Source organism: Glandiceps talaboti, chromosome 12 (genome assembly GCF_964340395.1).
Source record: "Glandiceps talaboti chromosome 12, keGlaTala1.1, whole genome shotgun sequence".
Classification (NCBI taxonomy): Eukaryota; Metazoa; Hemichordata; class Enteropneusta; family Spengelidae; genus Glandiceps; species Glandiceps talaboti.
In genome coordinates, this window is record NC_135560.1 from 7,616,265 (window position 1) to 7,641,050 (window position 24,786).

The 24,786-nt window shown below is 36.0% G+C and overlaps 1 protein-coding gene across 1 annotated transcript; it reads right to left on the reverse strand.

Annotated features, from left to right (window-relative positions):
- Window positions 1-329: 329 nt before the first annotated feature.
- Window positions 330-23,390, reverse strand: LOC144443676 (ATPase family gene 2 protein homolog B-like; the record flags this gene model as incomplete). The annotated part of the gene is made up of 8 exons (XM_078133217.1): window positions 330-477; window positions 731-856; window positions 3,376-3,516; window positions 3,756-3,983; window positions 4,915-5,124; window positions 9,250-9,408; window positions 13,732-13,929; window positions 22,242-23,390. Coding segments are annotated over 8 exons (2,355 nt in total), but the record flags the coding sequence as incomplete, so codon positions are not given.
- Between the last annotated feature and the right edge of the window lie 1,396 nt (window positions 23,391-24,786).

Below are 24,786 nucleotides of genomic sequence, written 5' to 3' on the forward strand. Positions count from 1 at the left end.
ACATCACAAAACAATATGTCCATAACAAAGACTTCCACTGAACAATAAATGAGTAACAAATGTCAACTATTAAAGCTTTATGGCAATAACACATACATAATGTATACATTGTAAAATCAATACAAATGACTCTCCAGAACCCAAAAGTTTAAGGAATTGCTTTTGTTTATTAGAGCTGGGTTACCATTTAATGGAATGATAAGAATTGATATTCAGAGGGTTTGATAATAAGCTGCTGTATATATATATATATATATATATATATATATATATATATATATATATATATATATATATATATATATATATATATATAAAGAGAGGGACATGAAATTACAGTTTTGTAGAGAGTTTGGTATAGTGTGTGATTTGAGCTTCTGTTAATGATGGTTTTCCAACTGCTAAGGCAGTCAAAAAGTTAGCCTGTCCGACATGAGTTGTGTCCAATCCATTTTCCTGCAGGGCAGTAATTGCAGCCTAAAATGAAATTAAAACAAACCTTTAAGTAGTCATACAAAGTTTTTGCACATTATTAATATTCTACAATGTCCATGCCATAATACCCCTCCCTGGGTAAGTTTGGTGTTCACCACACAGGGACCATCCTTTACTGATTAGTAGGGGTCGTCCATTGTCCCCACTTGACAAATCCTTGATCACACATTGATGATATGTCTTCCAGTGTGACACTGTAAATTAAAAAAAATGTACGCTTTACCAAGCCAATTACCTCTCTGCACAAGTTCTCTAAATCTGCTCCAGAATACAGGTGTGTTTTCTTTGCAATGTCAGAAAGATCAACATCTTCTGCTATAGGCATCTTACTGGTGTGAATTTTCAAGATACTTTCTCTTGCCTGAAATAGATATGGTTGTATCAATTCACATGGCACAATTTTCACAATCTTGTGTTTTGTAAAGTTTCTGTTACAACTCATGTTGAATAGTGTGATGAATGTCTTATGTTTATTAACTCTGATTTCATTAAATTAAAGGCCAGCTTAAGCAAGTCTCCCTCAAAACTTTATTTCTGTGGATAAAATAAATGCATCTGTGTGTTTCCCTTGTTCTTTATTCAATAAGCCCAAAATTAACATCTCTCGATGGGGGTGGGGGTATTTGTTTGTATATTAATAAGTACAAGTTGAGAAAATAGTGCCAATGGTGTTGTAGCACAACTGTATTTGGCTGTTGCTATTGGCGTGGTCCGGTTGCTAGGCATATTTGCATACATTTTCTGAATCTTTATTCACTTGCCTACCCTTCCTAGTTTGCAATATAAACCATTATTTTGATGTAGCTATGGGCATGGTCTTGTTGCTAGGCATATTAACATACATTTCTTCATTCTTTATTCACTTACAATGTACCTACCTACCTGTCTCTGTTGTTATCCTTGTAATATGCATTATCACTTCACTGTTGCTAAGGGCATGGCCAGGGTTGCCAGGGACAGTTGTGTCAAAATGTTTTGAACAAAAAGTGCAGATAACACCTCCAGAAACATCGCTACCAAGTTTCAGCCCAATTCACCATGTAGTTTTCAAGATATAAGTTTTTGACCAAAATTGAGACTTTTAGACCTAATTTGCATATTGCTGATGGGATGATCATATTGTGACTACATCTTCATGTACTCATCCCTATAGGCATCCCCAGTAAATTTCATCCCAATCTGCTTAATAGAATTATAGATTTTTGACCAAAGACACATTTTAACCCTAATTTGCATATCACTGATGAGATCATCATGTCATGAACAATTCTTAAACTAAACACTCTTAAGAACGTTCAAATCTGCTCAATAGTTTTGGAATTAGAGATTTTTGACCAAAAAGACAAACTTTTAGCCCTAATTTGCATATCAATGATGAGCTCATCATATCAAGAATACATCTTTAATAATCTAAACACCCCTAGAACGTTCCCACAAAATCTCAGCCCTCATCTGCTCAGTAATTTTCAAATTATAGACTTTTGAAAAAAAAAATTTTTAGCAGTTCAATTGTGCAGTTCAATTGACCACTCGTGAATTTTAATTTGGGTCAAAAAGCCACAAATCAAGAGCACAATATTCCATGGCCCCCTTTCAGAATTTTCAAGCCTGCCCACTCCCATTGGCCCCAAATCTTTCGTGCCTAATCCCATTTTCTCCTCATGGCCCCCTGCCATAAATTGTGTTTATTCAGCCAGAGATAATGATCTTACAGCCATCTAATTTTCTGGCTGCCAGCTTTTGATAAAAATCAAGCTCAGAATTCATGTACATGATGATGACTTCCTGAATCAGCCCAATGCGTGTATCAATAGGCCACTTACGTCATTCCTTGTATAGTATGCAGTTACAATGTTTCTAATGCTAGGAAACCATAGCTGACTTCCGTAGCAACTGTAATACTGTAAGATTTTTCAAACAAAATCATTCGTCACCAGGAAATGTTGTATGCTTTCACCTCAAAGCTGCATGCAATGTGAGTGATCTCTCACATGGAGTGACGTTACAATGCACTTGCAGAGGTGACTTCAATGGACGAGTGGGGGGGGGGGGGGGGGGTGTTGGGTAGATGCTTGAATGGAGCCTCTATGTATTAAAGGTTTTGAGTTACACTCTACAATGTAGTTGGACTGATTTCTAGTTTTATCAACAAACTCATTACACAGATATTGATTTTTAACAACATATATGTCTGCATTGGTCAGATTTTGATATGTTGTATGTACCTGTACATTAATGGGACGGTCCAATAAAACACATCTGCACTTTTTGATAGCTCAACTTTGCGTTTTTAACTGATATGTTATGTATGTGAATTTTGGGAACTTTTGCCGCAAAGGATGTTGGGAAAACTCCCTGCTTGTGACATCACATCTTCCTAAACGTCCACTGGCATCTAGATCTGAGTGTGCCATGCATATGTCCTATATGTTAATTATAGCACCTATGTGCCCTGTTGAAATTGAATATTGCATGTCAGAGAAATGATGTACTATGGACGGAGGCACAGACGCATGGATGGACAGATACACAGACAATACAGACAGACAGATGTAGCCCATTATAGTAGCCTCCTTCGGGGGGGGGGGGGGGGAAGGGGGGGCTACAAAACTAAAATTATCAATATAATGATCCATCATACTGTTACAACCTGCAGGAGGGGTCCAATAAGAGGGGAGCATAGCATTGCATCAAATCAGTTTTGACTTCTTGTGGAGGTTAGGTGTAATGTAGCTGGTAGAAATACTTTTCAGCATCACATTAACAGACAACGGACAACTTACTAGAATTTAAATTAAGTCTCTTACTGAACATCATAGATTTCTTAAACTTTCAGTAGTGTGAGGACGAAGTTCTTACTTAGTGAGATTACTTCCATACCTGGTTATCAGGAGGTGGCACATATATGATCCTGTCAATTCGACCTGGTCGCAGCAATGCACTGTCAACCAAATCTGGTCTATTAGTTGCTGCTACAAGCAATATGTCGTTATTGGAGACAGTATATGCTGATTCATGCACCTGTAAAAGAAAACCGAATAAAATTTCATGACATGACATGGCATATCTTAGTTTATATATATATGTATGTGTGTGTGTGTGTTGATTTATTAAGTTATGCTAAATTTATGATGATAATGGCTGCTCGGGACTATGTACAATATTTTGAAATTATTTAACAAACCTCAAACAGTCACAACATTTACTTTTCTTGCTTTGATAAAAATTGTTAATTTGTGATGTAATCCTGCCCACTGCACCTTTTTGGCTCCATCTAGTTGTCTGTCCTCTAGTATCTTCTGCTGTTCAGGTTCTTTTTTCTCATCTAATGAAATGCCAATCCCATCCATTTCATTCAGCAATGTGGCCAGAACCCTTTCTTGGACACTGTGTCCTTGTTTTCCATCCATAGACCGTTTTCCAATGATGGAATCAACTTCATCCAAGAAGAGAATTGATGGTGCACCAAGGCGAGCATGGTGGAAAACCTAGATGAAAGAGTGAACAGAGAAAAGTTTCAACTCTATTTCACATGTCACATGCGTTCAATAACTACAAGATATATGGTTAATGCTCAGGACAAACCATACTGTAAATACACTCCACACATAGAAATTGTAACATTACTGCTGCATAGTAATCAGAGTTGAAGATTTTCTGCAGTTTGGACTAAAGTGTGACAAGATTTTAGGAATTGGCCTAAAAATAAAAAGAATAACTACAACCTTTGTCACAATATTCCTACTTCTAGGTGCTCCACCTAAACTTCTTGAATCAGATAATTTTTAAAAAAACTATGCCATCTATAGCCAGATCAGTAAAACAGAATGAGCTGCTGGTAAGATGGCAATGCGCTATTAAAACACATCTGAGGGTAAAAAATACAGCTCTGTGGCTGGTTCCAAGATGCACTGCACGTTGACTCTTCATACAATGTCATGTATTGTGTGTGTGCTGAGGGGTTAATTTGCATGTGCTACTCGGGGGTGGTTGTCCTCTGACCATACACCGGACCATACACCAAGTAAAATCTTTCTCTGCCATTGATGGCATTTAGTCTTTATTCTATAAATTCACTCATAATTAAAGAGGTCAACATGTCTTGCCATCATTTCCAGATGAAAATATTATTTCAAATGTAACAAAGACAAAACAAGATTAAACATAACGACATAAGCGATGTCATCTTGCACAATGCATCTTGGAACCAGAAAATTGACTATTGTTAGTTGTGGAAATTCTGGAGCTTTGGTAGGTCAAATGGTTCACAGATATCTTTCTGATGTTGATTAGCTTTATTTAAACATTAAAAACTGTTAAAAGTATGATTGTGAATTGAGGGCATCATCAAAATGTTAACACACTTCTTATATTGACATGTTTTGTACACAAATTAAAATGACAAACATAACATTTTACCTCAGCAATGGATTTTTCTGAATCTCCAACATATGGTGAATAGAGCTGGGCTCCACTGACTGCTAGAAATGTTGCATTACATGCTGTTGCTGCAGCTCTTACCAATGTTGTCTTACAGCAGCCTGGTGGGCCATACAGGAGGACTCCTTTGGGTCTCGATATCCCAAGTCTAGTGAAGGAACCTGGATATTTCAGGGGCCACTCTATGGCCTGAAGGTGAATACATACCGGTAGTTTGAAGGTGAATGGAATAACCAGAAAGTTGGATGAAACAAATTAGTAAGTTCGAAAACTGAGATATTGATATTCTATGTATCCATCTCTTTAGTCATCTAGAGAATGGATCCAATAGAAGTTGTTCACAATACTTCTCCATTGATATTTGCCTATTTATTTATTTATTTATTTATATTATTCATATACCATCCATAGGCATTGCCCAATATCTGGAGGAGGGTTCAGTGTTAGTGCAGGAGGAAACCGGAGTACCCGGGGAAACCTAAAACACTCTTCTTACTTACAGCACGGTAAATTTAATTAAACCCAGAATGGGTTCAAACCCCAACTGCAGTAGCAGTGAGCTGTGGCAAGTGGTTTAACCACTCGGCCACTGACAACCCTGTCCTGCATAACTCTTTAAAGTTCAGCGACAGTCATTGTGTCAGATGTATGTAATGAGCGCTCACAAAAGAACAAACAACAGTAATTTGAGAAAAGGAAACAGCCCCCCCCCCCCCAAAAAAAAAAAAAAAAAAAAAAAAAAAATTAACAAAAATGGTGATTTGTAAACTACATCGGATTTTAATAAGATTGGGTTGAACGTCACATTGTATCTTACAGTATAGGTTTAAAGAAAACAATTTGAAGTAATATACAATATAACTATTCTGCAGTTTAATAGAATGATTTTGTTGTTTTACTATTCTCCATGAACAGTATTGGGCAATCCAACGCTTTCTAACATCAAAAGAAAAGTTACATTTATTCTGTTGTATGATTTTTTTCAGTGACAGCACACATGTAGATATTGATCATGACTGAGAAATGTACTTTTAATAGCAGGCACACAAACCTGTATGGAGCAATTCTTAGACAAGAATTACTAGTGACAAATTAGGCTTAATGTTTCCTAGTAAACGGGAAAAAGTATGTGATTGATTTCTTCAGACCTGAATAATTACAGGAACCCATCCTATGCAGTCAATTAACTATGTTGGAGACTTTGTGCAGTTTTTATGCTGCTGTCATCTATTCATATATGTCAATGTGTGTGGTATCTTGAACCTAATTACAGCTTGGGTTAAAGAAAATAATAGGGCCAACGGTGTTGAAACCAGCTGGTTGAAACGCAAATGCGTACTACCTAATTTACATATTGCCGACGATTTTCTCTCCAACAATCTCACAATTAGATACTAATTAAACTACAAAACCCATCTAGTAGTGGGTTTAGCCCAGTGGGTTTTAACTTTAAGTTGTTTACATAAACATATAAGGTATTTTGCATATTGCTGATCTGATCATTTTCCTTTGAACAATCTCACATTGCCACTAAATATTTAGTACTTGGTTAAGTGTTTCTTGAGTTTTAGTTGTTAACATATACACATACATTTGCATATTGATGATCTGATTTAATTTTTTTTGAACAATCTCACAACTATACACTAAAAGTAATACCTTACCTAATATCAAAACGGCCCGAGAGACAGATAGATAGACAGACTGACAGACAGACAGACAGACAGAGACACAGTCAGACAGACAGACAGACAGACAGACAGACAGAGACACTTTACCACACCTATAGAACTACTGAACCTACAAATTCAATTGCGCTAAAAAAACCACCTTAATTTCAACCCAAGGAAACCCAGAAAAAAAATCAAGCTGTTCAACAGACCAAACCTACCCATATTAAGACTAATTTTGTTTTAATAAAAGGATGGCCATACACCCTCATGTGGCTGCAAATGCCATTTAATAAATGGCTGCTGGACTACAGTGCTTGGTTTGTTTAAGTGTATAGCCTTGAGTTTTCTAAACAATACCTGTGATTTTTATAAATAAAATTCAATAAATATGTTACACCCGAAATACCCTTGTCATACAGCTAAGGTGCAAAAAATAATTGTGTGTTTCCAATAACATGGCCTCAGAAAATAGGATCAGTAGGTCGGAATATTAATTTATTTTAGTTTATTTTATTTTATCTTTACCCCTTTAATTGTTTTATTTTTTTTAAATATTGCTTCGACCAAAAACAAATGAAATGACGCTTTCTGTGGTACTTTGATGAAGTATATACAGATATCACTTGGGAAAGAAAACTGATGTGTATGAAGGTGAAGAAGACAAATTATCTTTTTTTTTTTTTTAAATATTTAGGGTTGGCGGCTTACACTAGGGTTGGAAACACACAATTCTTGTTGCCTAATAACCAAAAGGATGAAATCAAGATGACACACACTGAACAAAAAATTGACCTACTTTAATACCCCCAATTTCATTTTTTTCAAAACCTAAAACAGGGGTTCTCCGAAATTACAGTTGCATGTATGAAAGATCAAAAACTAAACGGAATGATTGAACCAGAATGACATGATTTAGTGTAAAATGAACCAATTAGTAATCCCATGCAGGTTATCATGTTGAGTTGCCATGGTAAATCACCAGACAGTGATGAATTTCACCACTTTTAACGTAATGATAGCTTTATCAATTGCTAATGAGACTACATGCAAAGATGTACAGGTCTTGTATGTGACTTGGTATACATCTAATATTCTAGTTCATTTAAGGACAAGTACAATCAGACAAAACTTTGCAATATTCTATACGATGTGTACAGCATGAATATCACTCTTCTTTTAATTTATAATAATAATAATAATAATTATAATAATAGTACATAATAATAATAATAATAATGTTTATTAATCAATGAGTACTTTTGGCCACTGGCTCACTGTACAGTCTCGAAAAAAAGAGAAAACCAAAGGTCAAAGGTACAGCTCATTTGATTTCCTACAATAATGCCTTCACAATTGTAAGTTTCATTCATTGTTAAAAAAAAAGAAAGAAATAAAACAGTGTTCGATCTAGGCCGTGCCATTGCACAATTTGCTAAAAAAATCTGATTGGCCACTATTTCTAAAGTCTGTGTGCTTTTTCGGGTGCCATCAACTGTATACATGTTTAATAGTTGTAAACTAAGACAGACATACAAGACAAGGCAGTTTTTTTTTCTGATCATACTAAATCTCAATCTCTATGAATAAACTTTTCACTGTTTGACTGTTAAGATTCTTGATCAAGTTCAAGGGTAAGTTTTTGAACCTCTTCTTTATATGTTTATGGCTGTACACAATAATTGGTGTACCTAGATTTGTAAACTTCAAGTGTTGTGGAGTACACATAGTCTTTGCTAAAAATTAAATTTAGAGAACAAAACATGTATAAAAGACTATTGGAGCTAGGCCATGTACATCAAAGTCAACAATCCGTCACTTAATGCCTATGTAGGAAAATATGACATTTCACCAATCTACATTGACATCATCACAGAAGGTGGACAGTTACATGTACATAACTTTCACACCTGAATTTACATATATTGAAGCTACACTTTTCACACCTCCATTTCACTCAACACTGCCAACAAATTTCAATCATTTTGTCATGTGGAAGGACATGTGATTTGTTTGAAACATGTCTGTTTCTCAATCAAAAGTGTAAGGAGAGAACTTGTCTATGGATCTTTAGTGCTTCCTCGATGAGCATACATGGTGTTATAAAAATTACATTGCAGGTTTCCTCCTGCATTAACACTGAACCCATGAGGTTTAACACCCTGACAAGACTTCTTGGGAGACAAGTTGATAAACATTTAAAAGAACTATGCAGTACAAAAAAGATTATTACATATGTACCAGAGATTAGTTGCACCAGTGCTCGCACATACTAATGGCATTTGCACAGAGGTGTAATACCGAAAACATTATTGCATACCTGCATGCAAATGATATGCAAATGAAGATGTGATCGTTCATTCTACATGAAAGCGCATGATCGCATAGTGTCATTTTTATGGAAATTTGTTGTTTCGGATAAACATATGTAATAATAACAGAACCCCATGCTACGTGAGTTCCAGTGTAGTGTGGGTAGTCAGGGGTATTTGCACTCATGCTTGCAATTTTTTCTTAGATTCTGCTGCACTTTCACAGGTGTAGCAAGCACTCGTGCAAATACCCCAAGTATGCCCCACTTGCATTCATGTGTCATGGGGTTCTGTCATATTATTATTATAAAGAATATAATAATTATAGAAACCTGTTGTAGTTGTGTTTTCACTTCTTCAAGGCTGCCGATGTCAGACCACAAAACTGGTTTGAAATCAACAAGCGCATCTGATCCTCGTAGAACAGACGGCACAATCTTATTCATGGCCGACTTGAAATCAGTCATATTGACTTCCATAGCCATCGGAGTCTACATGGAAAAAGAAGATAACGAGATGTAAATTGAATGTCTTCCATAAGGATTGTTGTTCCTACATAACAGCAATATATGTGCAAGGTCTCCCGTCTGTTCTCGCAGTCAAATTTCATGTTTTGCACAACTTTATATATCCAACCATCAAGGAAGAAACATAATGAATAAAGATATTACAAATAAAATTGAATTACAAGATCATGTGACTAATTTTACTTCTGCATTGGGTTTAAAGTGAAACTTTATATGTGTGAACATTTTGCTATTCTCGGTGATCGTGCAATGTCTACATCTAGACACCAACACAGCGTGCATGCCAAACAAGACCTGATGTAGGGTGAGCCAATCATACACTTGATACATAGCTGTACCAGGTCACATGATACAGCAGTCAAAATATGGCTGCTGTGCTCATAAGTTTAAATGAACCAGTACAAAAAGAAAAACTATTTAGCGCCAGTAAGAGCCAATTTCTATCCTCATGGTTAAAACTGTTTGGCGAGCATTTTACTTAAGACATAGTTAGTGGCACAGTAACATGTGAGTAAGCATAATATTTCTCATTTCTGATTAACATTTTATATACATTAGTTCATTTTTTTATTAAGTACTTTACACATTGTTCTATATAGCAGAATAGCAAAATGTTTACACATATGTTCTATAAAATATCCACCACATGGCCAAGTAACCTAGCATATTACTTATGATATATTGCAAATTAAATGAATAATAAAAACAATCACATGATTTAATTAGTCATCAATACATATATTAAACAGAAGTTGTCTTTTTTTTTTTGATTTCTGAAATTGATCGACTCTTTTCACTTTTAAATATACATATAAAGTAGAATTAATGACAAATGAAACATTGTCACAGAGTTTTTTCTCTTTATTCAATATCCAAGACCAGGTAAAATATGTTAGCTTCATATTCAAAGCAAACATGTGATTTTGACTTTGGCCTTTGGCAGGAAGGGACCCTTCCGGACCAGTCCCCTGTGGCCGCACAAGCATGGCCGTTATATCACTGTTTCCATTTTTCTTCATTTCCTTATTAAAGTTGCTCAGTCTCAAAAAAAAAATTGATGGAACATTGCTGGTGTGCATGCATAGTGCAATACCGAAAACATTGTCGCATACCTGTAGGCAAATGACTGCATGATCATTCCTTACAGAACTTTGTCTTGGTGCAATCATGCATTTAAAATTTAGAAAAGTGGCTAATTTACATAAATTTGCATGTAATTTACATAATATCTATTTTAGCACACACAACTAAATATCATATGTGAGGCCAGAAAATATAAAAAAGCTGGTCAATGGGCAACCTAACCCATCACATTGGGTAAGTAGGTCAATTTCATTTTTTCATAATGCTTGACAAGAATAAAACAAACCATATATAATGATAGCAGAATATTTCAGTTCAAGTTTAGATAGAATATATTCAGTCATCTTGATACTATCTCTTGAAATTGGTCTGCATAGCTACAGTTAGGAGATGTACACAATTTATGGTTAAACAAATGGTGTAGTTCCTCTCACCCTCTCTTCTCAAAAAATGTTAAGCCCCGCCAAATGAAACTCAAGCATTATTTTAGCCACCCCTTCTGTCACCTACACTACAGTGGAGATATAAAATCATATGGTACAATGATGCATTAAAATAACAGTGATAGCCAACTACAATAATACTCCGAAAGAGATTACTTTACACACCATGTGGATTTCACATGCATAGGGAGATGTCTCTAATTAGCTCAAACCTTTACAGGGAGGTACTTAGCCAGACACCTTCCATCTTGTTTGGAGAGAAAGACAATTATCACCTTGATTGTTACTGATTGGAAGGAGACAAATCCAAAGGTCAAAAAAGAATTGACAATAAGACAGTGTAGGAGGTCATTTAGAGGCATAAAATATCAAACCATAGACATAATTTAAAGTCTTACAATGCTTGAACATGGTAATAAAATACCAGAATTGAAACAATTATGCTATGGCATAATGCATTACATATTATCTGGAAGTGTATTTTGTTGTGGCAAGGCTGAAAGATATTTTTTAATTTGGTTCCAAATAATCCCAAATAAAGAACAAAACATTCCAAGACTTTCAGACTTGATGGTGCAATGACTGCTCAGCCCACTCCCATGGTCGTAAACTTTTGCTCAATTCTTTTTAGTGCACATTGGATATGCAAAAATTTAGCTTAATCTCAATTCATGCTTGTGCGCATCAGAGCCAAGTAAACCACTGTATAAGATATTACATAATTTGGAATAGACTCAAATGTATATTGTTACATGTGCTATTCAGAAAATATAAAGAAATAGCCTTAATTTTGAAACAAATGCGACACCTGCATGAGGATATATTGCCCATCACCAGAAAAAATATATGGGTAGGTTGAACAGCTTTTTCAATTTTTCTGGCCTAATGTCGTATCTTTCAAAGTAGTTGCCGAAAAAGATTTCACATTCAAAGTTTAAAAAAAAAAACATTTTAAATAAAAAAAAAATTGGATGGTGCTTTCTCAAATAAGTAACACAACAAAATAATCATTTTCTTTACCCAACTTCCAAAACTTTTACGGCCCTCCTTTATTTTGGAACCCAAGGTGAACTCTGTAGATTCTCCTTGTCATTATCATTATAGTAGAAACTGAAGTTTGGATTTTGATGTTGAAGATACGGCTCTGTTTACAAATTCTGGGCCATTCTTTCCATAGCAAATTGTTGCTTCAAAATGAATTGCGGAATAACGTTAGTGTCAGTGCAATGAGATAATTATATCAAACAACATTTTAACCAAAGACAACGTCAAACACAATTACATGTGTATTGAAAAGGGGATCTTCAAAGAGTGGATCTTAAACTGCGTACCTAGTTTAATAGTTTTTCAGGGCCACCAAATATTCCAAAAAGAGATCTGCCGTTTTATCAGTAAATGTTTTAATATAAGGAACAAGATGTAAATGAGATCGAGCGCATCTTCGGAGTCACTGCATGCAGCAGGCAACCTCACATTGAATGACTTTTTCACTCTCTGACATTATTGTGATTTGCTATCGTCAAATGAAGGAGACTTTCAACACTACTGTTACTTGCGGAAAATGCACAGTACATGTGCACATTTCTTTTGTACTTTCCCGCACAAAGAATTTTTAATTCGCTACACTGCAAAACGTTACAATTTGTAACTGGACACATTTTTATTCAAAGTTAAGCCAGCTTACAATAGAGATACATATTTAATTACTTTAGCTTCTATAGTTGCATGTGGAATATTCCACGTGCTATGCTAGAAAATGTGTATTTATTACAATTGTCACTGCTAAAGTTTCTTGACAATTCATGATTCAAAGTATAGTAAATTGCAGACACATACTGACACTGTGAACTATGGATTGATTGTCTACGTACTGTAACACGCCACAAGATGTGTGTAGAATCAAAAGAATGATAGAGTCACCTATCAGAGTGTACTTGTACATGTCATCATCAATAACCCCTAGTTTCCTATCATTGTAAATCCATCAGAATTCTTGTTATCTGAAATAGAATTTTGACATCCTGATTTCAGTTTTAAGTGCTTCACATGCATTACTATAGGTGCATGTGAGAATCATCTGACTTTCTTGTTCTATTTTGACAGTACCATGATATAAAATGTTACTGTAGGTACTGAAGATTCCCTGATCCAAAGTAGTTAGAATTTGGTTTAATACACTAAGATGTGTTAATTACGGTGTTTCGTCAGGTGAAATGTTCAGCTTTCTTTTTTCTTTTCCAAAACTTTTTTTCCATTTTTTGAACTGATGTGTTCTTCTTAAGTTATTCATATGGAAGGGGTAGAAAATTACACACTCAGTGGCTAAGTCTGAAAATATCAACCAGATCTGATTGTACCTGTTACCATTGATCACAATAGGGAACTTGCAAACCGGCCATGTTGAATGTTGCATCATGGGATAATAAATTCTAATCTATTAGTATTGTAAACAATGTTGATATTGGTTGTAACCACAAATAATCAATTCATGGTTACCTGACAATTGTGGGAGGTTAATTTTATCAGTAGCTCCAGATTAGGTATTATGATAACCACAGATAATCCCATAGCCTCCTTTGCATCTGAGCTTGGATTGCAAGTTCCATTTATACATTTCAATGAGTATATTAAAATGTTGAATCATTTTCTAATAGAAACCCCATAGAAACTTATAGCCATTTTGTGAGAATGATGATGAGGCACTGTAACTTGGAACACAAATAAATTACTGAAACAATATTGACGTAATAGTGGTACCAACCTTATCAAGCTGTCCCTTGAGTCTTCCTAGAGCACTGAATGAAGCCTCCCGACACAAAGCAGTAATATCTGCTCCGACATAACCCTTGGTAATCTCAGCTAGCACTGTGAAATCTACATCGCATGATGTTTTCATTGCCTTGATGTGTGCTTCCAGAATTTCCTCTCTTTGCATTTGATTTGGTACACCGATGATCACCTGTGAATTGAATTATAAAATATGAAAAAGATTTTAAGACAAAAAAATCTTCTGCAATCAATCAGTACAAACATGGTTGTAGACGTCTGAACAGGTTTTACATTAAAGCTGCACTAGGTACAACTGGGGTGTATTTTGAGACTGTATTGATAGATATAATAGCTCTACTTGTTCTACACCTGGTACACCCTGAATAGTATTGAATCACATGTGGATAATTATATTTGTGTAGCAGTACACATAATATGGTACAATAAATAGATCTTTGGGTCCACACCCTAAAATCAGCGGTACCACTGTGAAGACGATTTCAACCTGTTTCTGCATTACTTGTAGATGAAATCGCCCTCTGATTAACATGCACAGTTCTAATTATCGGTATTTCATCATTTTGTAGCAACACTATTGTTGGTTGTCTGATTAGAAAAAAATCATGTATATGCAGGTATATACATACAGTCATGCATATATATCGATATATGTATATTTATGTAAAATGTCTATGCTGGAGTAAACAGTACTCAATACATACATTGCATGTATGTAGAACGGTGTAAATAACATTCACGCTGTTGCAATCATCAGACATCATCATCATCATCCTCATCCTTTTCATCATCATCATTGTCTGATGATCGCAAGAGCGTGAAACACTTTAATTAATGGCTCCTGTGTATCTTGCTTGATACTGTGTTATTTACACACACACACACACACACGTATATATATTATGGGTGCAGGCTTGTACTTTACAGGTTGCTGGTTTGAGCAATGCTGCCATTTGCTTCTGAAAAGCTTGAGTCCTTTGGCAAAATTGGACCACCAATTATGCCCCGGTTAACTCAGCTGTATAAATGGAGACCTCATAGGACAGAAATTGTTCTATGAAGAATTTATAACCTAAGTGCTTACAGAGGCTCCTAGGGATTGTAGGTTCCACAGGAGTTTGAGGAAATTATATGGGCCACTGTGCTGATATAATGTAGGTCTGAGCCAAGGGTAATAATTATATAATACTATGACTATTATATTCATTTTGGAAGGCACTTAAGAAATAGACCACTGCACTAATTCTCGGTACCTGCAATAGTTTCTACCTTATGATAGAGGGTCAAAATAGAACAAGAGGGTTGACTTATTTTCATGCACACCTATGATAATGCATGTGGAGCATGCTGTCGACCAAGAAATTAAATGTTCATTATTTTTATGATGTACCTAGGCAGTAATATTCTATTACAGGTATACGGAGAATTAATAGTTGTAATTTTCAGTGAACATATCTTTGGTTGCTTCATGAAAAAAAGATTTCCCAGCTGCAGCTTAGTGCAGATTTAAGGGATAAAAATCTGAATAACACGTACTGGACAGAATCACTTCAATTCAAATTGAATCCTATAATTTTCAATCACTTTACATCAACTGTTTAGACAATTTCAACTTTGAAAATCTCTTCATTAGAATATCAATTTTCTAGTATGAGCGATTTTGTTGGAGATTATGACAAAACATCAATCTCTTCTGGCAGCTTCATATTAAAAATCACAGCAATTTTAAATGAGTTTAGCAGATCACGAACTGACATCGAGTACTCTTGTTTCTCAAGAGAGAAGGATATTATTGAAAACTGTCAACTCAAGGAGATTACTACTTTTACGAGACTTATGTTTAGGCACATGTCTACATGCATCTTCCCACCATTGTTGAGATATACACCACTTCATGCTTCAATCACAAAAATATGAACTAAAAGTTGTCTAGTAGCAGGCTACTTTCTCAGAAGAGAAGGCAAAATTGACAGAGGAAGAATGTTAACTAAAAGAGACTAGAACCAGCTTTTACCACACTCATGTTTCATGTGCATACAAACAACTTCCCACTAGATGGCAGTGTTGTGACGAAAATAAATTTGTATCCAACTTCATGCTTTCTTACACTGTCAGCAGTTTCAATAACAGAATATAGCCAGATGTATAAACTGACAGTGATCATAGTTTCGCAAGAGAGAAACTAGAATTGAAATGTCAACTAAAAGAAACTGTTACTTTTATAAGACTCGTGTTAATGCACGTGCCTAAAAACATCTTTCCACCAAATGGCAGTGTTGTCATGACAATGCAGTGCTAATGATCACTTAATTTCATTATTACATGTATTTATTTATTGGTCCTCAAGGATACTTTATTTTTATACCTTTATTACATTGTTAGCAGTTTCAGTAACAAAATATAAACAGACATTAACTGAGAGTGATCACGTATTCTAGTTTCTATACGGTGAAAGCAGAAATGGAAAGTCTCAAGTGAATTAGACTGCAATTTTTACCAGCCTCATGTTTAGGCACGTGTCTACGAACATTTTCCAGATGGCGGTGTTGAGATTAGTGTTGTGATGACAATACAGTGCTAATTTAATACTCAACTTCAACTTTTATTACATTGTCAGCAGCTTCAATAACAAAACATAACCAGATGTAAACTGAGAGTGATCATGTTTCTCAAAGGTGAAAGCAGAAATGGAAAGTCTCAAGTGAATTAGACTGCAACTTTTACCAGCCTCATGTTTGATAGAGCTAATTTTATACTAAACTTCAAGCTTTCTTACACTGTCAGCAGTTTCAATAACAGAATATAGCCAGATGTAAACTGACAGTAATAATAATAATAATAATAATAATAATAATTTATTTATAAAGCGTCAGTATCCACAAAAAATGTGATCAAAGACGCTGAAAGCAAATCATACAATACAAATATCAGTTAAAAGCAGTTTTAAAAAGTAAAGTTTTAACATTAGATTTAAAAGCAGATAAGTTAGGTGACTGACGGATGTTGAATGGGAGATTATTCTAGAGAGTGGGAACAGCAACAGTAAAATCACGATCACCATATGTCTTAGTACGTGATCGAATGGGGCAGAGTTTGAACTGATCAGCTGACCTTAAATTACGACGTGGAACATATAGTTTGATCATGTCAGAAAGATAAATTGGTCCAAGCCTATGAATGGATTTAAAAATAAGAACTAAAATCTTAAAAACAATATGTTCTGAAACAGGTAACCAATGCAACTGATATAAAATTGGAGTGATGCGAAAGGTGATTTTGGAACGAGTTACAATTCTAGCAGCAATATTTTGAATACGTTGAATACGGTTGATTAGGTAGTTCGGGGGCCCAAATAAAAGTGAATTACATGAATCTATTCGACATGTAATGAATGCATGAACTAATTGCTCAGTAGCAGGTTGAGATCATAGTTTCTCAAGAGAGAAGCTAGAATTGAAATGTCAACTGAAAGAAACTGTTACTTTTATCAGACTCATGTTAAGGCACGTGCCTACAAACATCTTCCCACCAAATGGCAGTGTTGTCATGACAATGCAGTGCTACTTTTGTACTCAACTTATTATTATCTATTTATTGGTCCTCAAGGATACTTTATTTTGATACCTTTATTACATTGTTAGCAGTTTCAGTAACAAAATATAAACAGACATTAACTGAGAGTGATCACGTATTCTAGTTTCTATAAGGTGAAAGCAGAAATGGAAAGTCTCAAGTGAATTAGACTGCAAATTTTACCAGCCTCATGTTTAGGCACGTGTCTACAAACATTTTCCCACCAGATGGCGGTGTTGAGATAGTGTTGTGATGACAATACAGTAACTGTGCTAATTTAATACTCAACTTCAACCTTTATTACATTGTCAGCAGCTTCAATAACAAAATATAACCAGATATAAACTGAAAGTGATCATGTTTCTCAAAGGTGAAAGTAGAAATGGAAAGTCTCAAGTGAATTAGACTGCAACTTTTACCAGCCTCATGTTTAGGCATGTGTCTATGAACATCTTCCCACCAGATGGCAGTGTTGAGATTAGAATACAGCTCAAATTTGTACTCCACTTTATGCTTTATTATGTTGTAAGCACCTTCGATAACATAATATGATCTGAAGGTTCTCGAGTAGCAAGCTACTTTCTCAAGAGAGAAGGCAAAATTGAAGTACAAAGTTATCTAAAAGAGACTGGAACTTTCACCATACTCATGTTTAGGCACGTGCATACAAACATCGTCCCACCAGATGGCAGTGTTGTGATGACTATACAAGTCAAATTTGTACTCCACTTTATGCTTCAATTACAAAATATGAACTAAAGGTTCTCAGGTAACAGGCTACTTTCTTACTGTAAGAGAGAAGGCAAATTCCCAGGAAATTCCCAGAAGATACATTCACCTCATATACATGTACTTGAGTTCTGTGTGACTGAATGATGACATGATTTTAAAAGAAATTCATGGTAACAAATGTCACATTTGTGCCAGGTTTGAAAGATATTGACCCAACGATCTAAATGTCACACACTATGATAAATCAAACTACATCTGTGTGCAATCTTGCTGGAGAATTCATCAAGATAAATCCATACGTTGTGGTAAATGAAATGTATAGAATCGAAGTATAGACCTGTATTATGCTTACCATGAAGTATGTAAACTTTCGACAGTGACAATCATTTCCTTTTCATACACTTGAAATTACATCTTTTTCACTCAATATGAAGACATGGCTTTTTTCTGTTTATTTCAGATCGTTGCAAGACTAGAAATTTCTAGTAATGCATTCAACTCTGGTTTATGAAGCTTCCTACTTTCTTTTTCCAAGTTTGGAATTTAAATGTAATATTCTGATTTGATATAGATAATACAGTGAAACCATCAAAGAATGACCACTCTAATGACAAATAGTAAAATGTATGGATGTACATTGGGCAATTATAGATTCATGACACTAAACAAAAGTTTGTTATGTTCAAATGATACCAATAAGCAATCATAACATTTGTTCTGTATGTGTGGGTAAATGTATGTCTGTATGTGAACCTCTGTAAATTTGAATAATTTCATTTCAAAAGCTATTTCACATGTTCCACTACATACTTAGATTGATATCCTTTCAGATTTCTAATTGTTCGGCACACCTTTTTGCCAATTGAGGGGTATGTCATGTACTATAGCCAAGATTTTTGCATTCCAGCAATTATTATGTGTAGGAACAAAAAACTAAGACTGCCCTTATGGAGGGCATTCAGTTCAAATCTGGTTACATATTATTGACACATAATTATTATGCTTAAAATGTTGAAAAGTATGGGTTATTGAAAAAGATATAAAATAAGGAACCTCCAAGCATACATTGTACCAATCAGAGAGAATGTGGGTAAGATATTGTCCAGTGGAATGCAGTTATATTTCCACTGAAATTTGTGCATGGCTACAGTACAAATGGAAACTTGGTCCACCCGGCTCTTGTGTTGTAGACGAGACATAGACGACATTTTTATTTTCTACTTCATGAACATCTTTCTTATCATTGCGCTATTGCTTTGTTTTGCATTGGGTCACGTTAGTGCCAGTCAATGGGGTTCTTGCAAGGCCTTCGTGGCCCAGCGTTAGCACTGGACTAAGGCAAGGTTAGCAGTCGGAAAGTTGCACCTGGACACTACTGTAGGCCAGGCGATGGGCCAAAAATGTCCCTCGAGAGCAGAAAATTATCAATTCACAACTGTGGCAAATACGTTTTCCTCTTTTTGGCCACTTGGTTTTTTTAATACACATTAAGTGATTGTGGCGAGTTTTAGCGTTAACGCAGTCGGCACAGTGCATTACAAAAGTCTGTGTAACAAAAGACAATGTAAACAAGTCATTGAGAATGACATAGTCCCCGCTATGATTGGGTTTTAAGGAATTATCACTACTCTGATCACGCAACAACACTTGTGAACCTAAATCAAACAGACTTAGATATGTTGTGTCTGCTTGTTGGACATGTAACATGCCTACAACAATAAAGGATTGGTCGGGTATGGAGGATCATATCACAATGAAAATGGATATGCACATGTATGTCATAGAACACTGTCCTAATACCAACTTTGAATGAGATCTGTTTAAGCATGTCTGAGTTATGGCTTTGGACATAGAAAATTGGCAAACAAAATGGCTACTAGGCAGCCATATTGGATCGTATCACGACAACAATGAATATGCACATGTATGTCATAGAACACTGTCCTAATACCAACTTTGAATGAGATCTGTTCAAGCATGTCTGAGTTATGGCTTTGGACAGGGAAAATTCGCAAACAAAATGGCTGCTAGGCAGCCATATTGGATTGTATCATGAAACAAATTGATGTGCATATGTATGCCATTGTATGTTGCCCCGTACCAAGTTTGAAAAATCAGTCCAGGCCTCTCCAAGAAACGGCTCTGGATGGACGAACGGACGGATGGAACCCAATCCATAAGTCCCCGTCCTGGACTTCGTCCGGCAGGGACTGATAATACCAGAACCCTATGTCACGTGAGTGCAAGTGTGGGTACTCGGGGGTGTTTGCACCCATGCTTGCAGTGTTTTCTACTGCACTTTCATGAGCATACGGTCATGACACTCATGAAAGTACTGCCACAGAGAATACTGGAAGCATGCATGCAAATACCCCAAGTACACCACACTTGCACTCGCACATCATGGGTTCTGTGATATAATTACTTGTATCATGTTCCTATATTGTATAGTTATATATAATCCCATGAAATCAATGTTAGTTTTACGTCATAATGCTCCGAGTATGATTCCGCGGACTAATACAAATTCGAGCCGGTAGGCGAGAATTTGTAGTCCGCGGAATCATACGGGGAGCATTATGACGTAAAACTAACATTGATTTCATGGAATTATATATTTATCACATAACTAAGTATTCCCCGTATTTTTCTAAAATCTTCATTCGTATTTTACGAATACTGCATCATTTCATCGCACTATATTCTTCATCACGTATTAAAAAATGGCGCCCAACGGCTATGCAAATTACATAATCGCGTGACCTGTCGCGAGGTCAAGCTTACCACAAACACGGTATCGGTCATACTGTTCTGTGGTTTCTCAACCAAAATTATCGGTTATAACCTTGCGATGTACATGTAATATCGAATTTAGTTTAAAACATGAGTAGAATTGTCTGAATACGACTTTTGTGCCGTCATTTTAATAATATTTTCTCGGGTTGTGTAAGTTCGGAGATCTGAGCTCGACGGAAAATCGGAAGCTTGCCGGCTGCTTCATCGATAATCTACGTGATTTTTAAATAGAATAAAATGTATCAAATAAAAAGAAAACGACTTCTACGTATCAAACTCATGCCATCCAAGGATATATGTAACGTAATGTATGCATTTACGTTTTGAAAGCACATAATTATTACGATAAACTTGATCGTAACGTAGGATTGATACGAACACTCAAACATTAACAGTACGGAGAAAAAATAGTTCGGTAGAACAGGGGTGATATGCTCTGAAATCACCCCTGTTTGACGTCACACAGTAGAAGATATGCACGTATTTACGGTATGTGATAATTGGGTTTATGATAATAGGTATAGAATAGATGTACATACACTGTTCTCTTTATGAAGTATGTTTCTTTAAACAATAACATGTGCCAGCGAGGACATCAACATCACAATTTATTGCTTGCCTAAAGGCTGCTGCAATTGGTTTACGTCTCGTCATATTTTGGTAAAGAATGGCCTGATTGCCAGAGTGACAGTAGGCAAATATTTGTGATATCACCTGAGTGCATATGTTTTATTTGTATTGTCGACCACTCGTTCTGGTAGTCATCAAACAAGTTTCCATTTCTTGGTGAATTTTTAAACTTAAAGGGAAGGTCCACTCAAATGACATTGCAAATTTCTATTGATAGAACTTGATAAATGTGTGACAAGTGATGTATACAAGTTTTTGAACTCAATTGTCTTCTGTATAGACATCACTTGAGTAAAGACATTACATTTTCATAGAAACATAGGAGGGTTAAGCCATTTTTGTTCTTGTCCTACAAAAAATGATTTTACTGTTAATGGATCTGTTTTGGTACCCCTAAATACAAATATTTCTAATGTCAAATTAAGAAATGGAAGAATTTTCACTATAGTAAATGCATGGCACTAAAATAAAGTGTCAACAAAAGAAATATTTTTTCCTCACTACATACTGGCTTTGTATTCATAGCACTACACACTACTAGTACTACATACTAATTTGAAATTGATTGAAATTTTCAATTTTGGCCAATTTGGTTGGGGGGGGGGGGATGTCTAGCTGAGGCCTAAAAATTTAGTTTATCCTACATTGAGCTTTTGATCTTGCCCCTATAGACTAGTATCAGTACTACAACAACTACTATCTTGAGAGAATAAAGATGGCAAGAGACTTGCCTGCCTTTTATCACAAACTTACCTCTCTATCAAACCTTCCTGGTCTTCTCAAAGCTGTGTCTGCAACATTTGGTCTGTTAGTAGCACCAATCACAATCAACTTGCCTCTACTTTCCAAGCCATCCATCAATGTAAGCAACTGTGCCACGATACGATTTTCATGACCCTGACTTGCATGCCCTCTTTTTGGACATAGTGTATCCAGTTCATCAATAAAGAGTACTGTGGGACCTTCCTTAGCAAGGTTAGAGGCCTTTTGGAAAGCTTGCCGAAGATTTTCTTCGCTCTCGCCAGGCAGTGAGCCAAAAATCTCAGGTCCATTTATGCTGACAACATAGGCATTGCACTCAGAACACACTGACTTCACTAGAAGTGTTTTCCCTACCCCTGGTGGACCATGCAGTAACACCCCCTTTGGACATTCAAGTCCTAGTCTGGCAAACGATTCCGAATAATCAAAAGGATAACTTATTAACTCTCTCAGCATGGTTGCTGCTTTTTCCAACCCACCAATCAAATAAGTCTGTTTTGTAGTCTGCTGACTAAATCTCTCTCGACTCATACTACCACAAATTTTGACATTTGTTTCCATGGTGACTTTTCCAATACTGTCGCCATCACTTTCTTCATCAACTGGAGAATCCAGGTCCTTAGTTGTGAAAACTATGTCTTTCACAATAATGAATGCAATGTTGGTATATTTTTGTGCTCCCTTAGAAATTGACTTGAAGTCTATGATACTTTCCACAGACATGACACGCTGGAGTAGCAAAACCTTAATATGATCTGATATAAACTCATCTTTCCCACCATTGATGTTAAAACTTTCGCCATCAGGAGCTCTTTCTAGAATCAGAGTTACACCGAGGCCGTGAATTAGCCTTACAGGGTATTGCACTGGTTCTAAATCACTAACTCTCATTCTGTCACATTCAGCAATATACTTGCTACCATTGCCATCACACTTATTAAATATACATGGATCAAACTGTATGAAACCATCGTGAAGATCTTTCCTTGGCCATACCATACACATAGCTTTAATGTCTGGTCTTTTCACTTTAACCCATCTCCCTATGTGAGCTCCAAGGTCCTTCATCGTCTTCGGTCCAATGTAGCATTTCTGTGATCCAGCATCTCTGGGATCAATCGGTAATTTTTGCAGAAGTATATCATTGCCTTCATCCATTTTGTGCTGGTGTTTCCATTCACTTCCTGTCAGATGACCTTGCCATTATAATCTAAAAGGATAGATATACACATTAAACAATTTTAGTCAGGACTGCTTGCAGATGGAGAAACTACAAGAGTCAATTTTAACTTAACAATAGACTGTAAGATATGTACCATGTTGCGCCAGCTTCAACAGAGTAAGCCGATGCCTAAGCTTAGGGCATCCTGACACAGCATATCTTACAGATTAACAGCTGTGTGCTGAGGTTTTTCAATTCTCTCTGACTAGAAAATGCACATGTCTGCATCTACAAAATGTTATCTGTAATAGTCACTTCGCAGGTGAATATCACTGGATAATGACAATCCCACAGTGTACATGCATGCAGGATAGATTCATTGGTTTGGTACACACCTAGGCTTTATGTTTTTCACTCTTATATGCAGTAACAGAAGAGGACATACAGCCAGATTGGCCCATGTAGTTGGGGATGATGCTCATGTCGCACAAGCTCATTACATGAGCTTTGTTTGGTTAGGGGGAGGGGGTAGCTGACATCAATGCAATTGCTGAATTTCATTTTTGCACTTCTAACCAAACTTCAAAAACTTGCGATGATAGCACTGGTCCTGCATTTACTGCTGAGATCATCCAGGGTTTCAATCACACTGATGTTGATATGTTCATGAAAAATTTACTGCTGAAGGTGACATACAGACAGTGCCCGGTTTTCAGTTTAATAGTATTTTACATTGTATTGATCCTAGATCCTAGTGGAGTGACCACTACAATTCCCATAGTGTACATCATATATCAATGTCTCACTTATATCTTTGTTTAGGGGGTGGGGGAGGGTTTAGCAGTAGAGAAACCGCAAAAGCATTCTATGCATACATTAGATCAAAGCAACGAACAAAAGAATCAATAAGTCAACTCAAAAGGGACAACGGAACAATTTGTGATAATGATTTAAGTATAGCCAATGAGCTCAACCAGTTCTTTACATCAGTTTTCACTAGGGAGGATGTGACAAATGTACCCCAACCAGGCAATATGGACATGGGTATTACTGCTAGTAACCTACAAGATATATATATCGGAAGATACAGTATATGTGCATTTGAAGTCATTAAATCCCAACAAGTCACCAGGTCCTGATCAAGTTTATCCAATGATACTGAAAGAATGTGCAGACATATTAGCCCAACCATTATCAGTCATTTTCAACAGCTCTATACAAAGTCTCACATGATTGGAAAGTTGTAAACATCACCTCGATATTCAAGAAAGGATCTAAGTCAAGCCCTGGAAATTACAGACCAGTCAGCCTCACATCAGTCGTTGGCAAGGTACTCAAGACATGTCTTAGAGATGAAATTGCAAAGCATTTGGA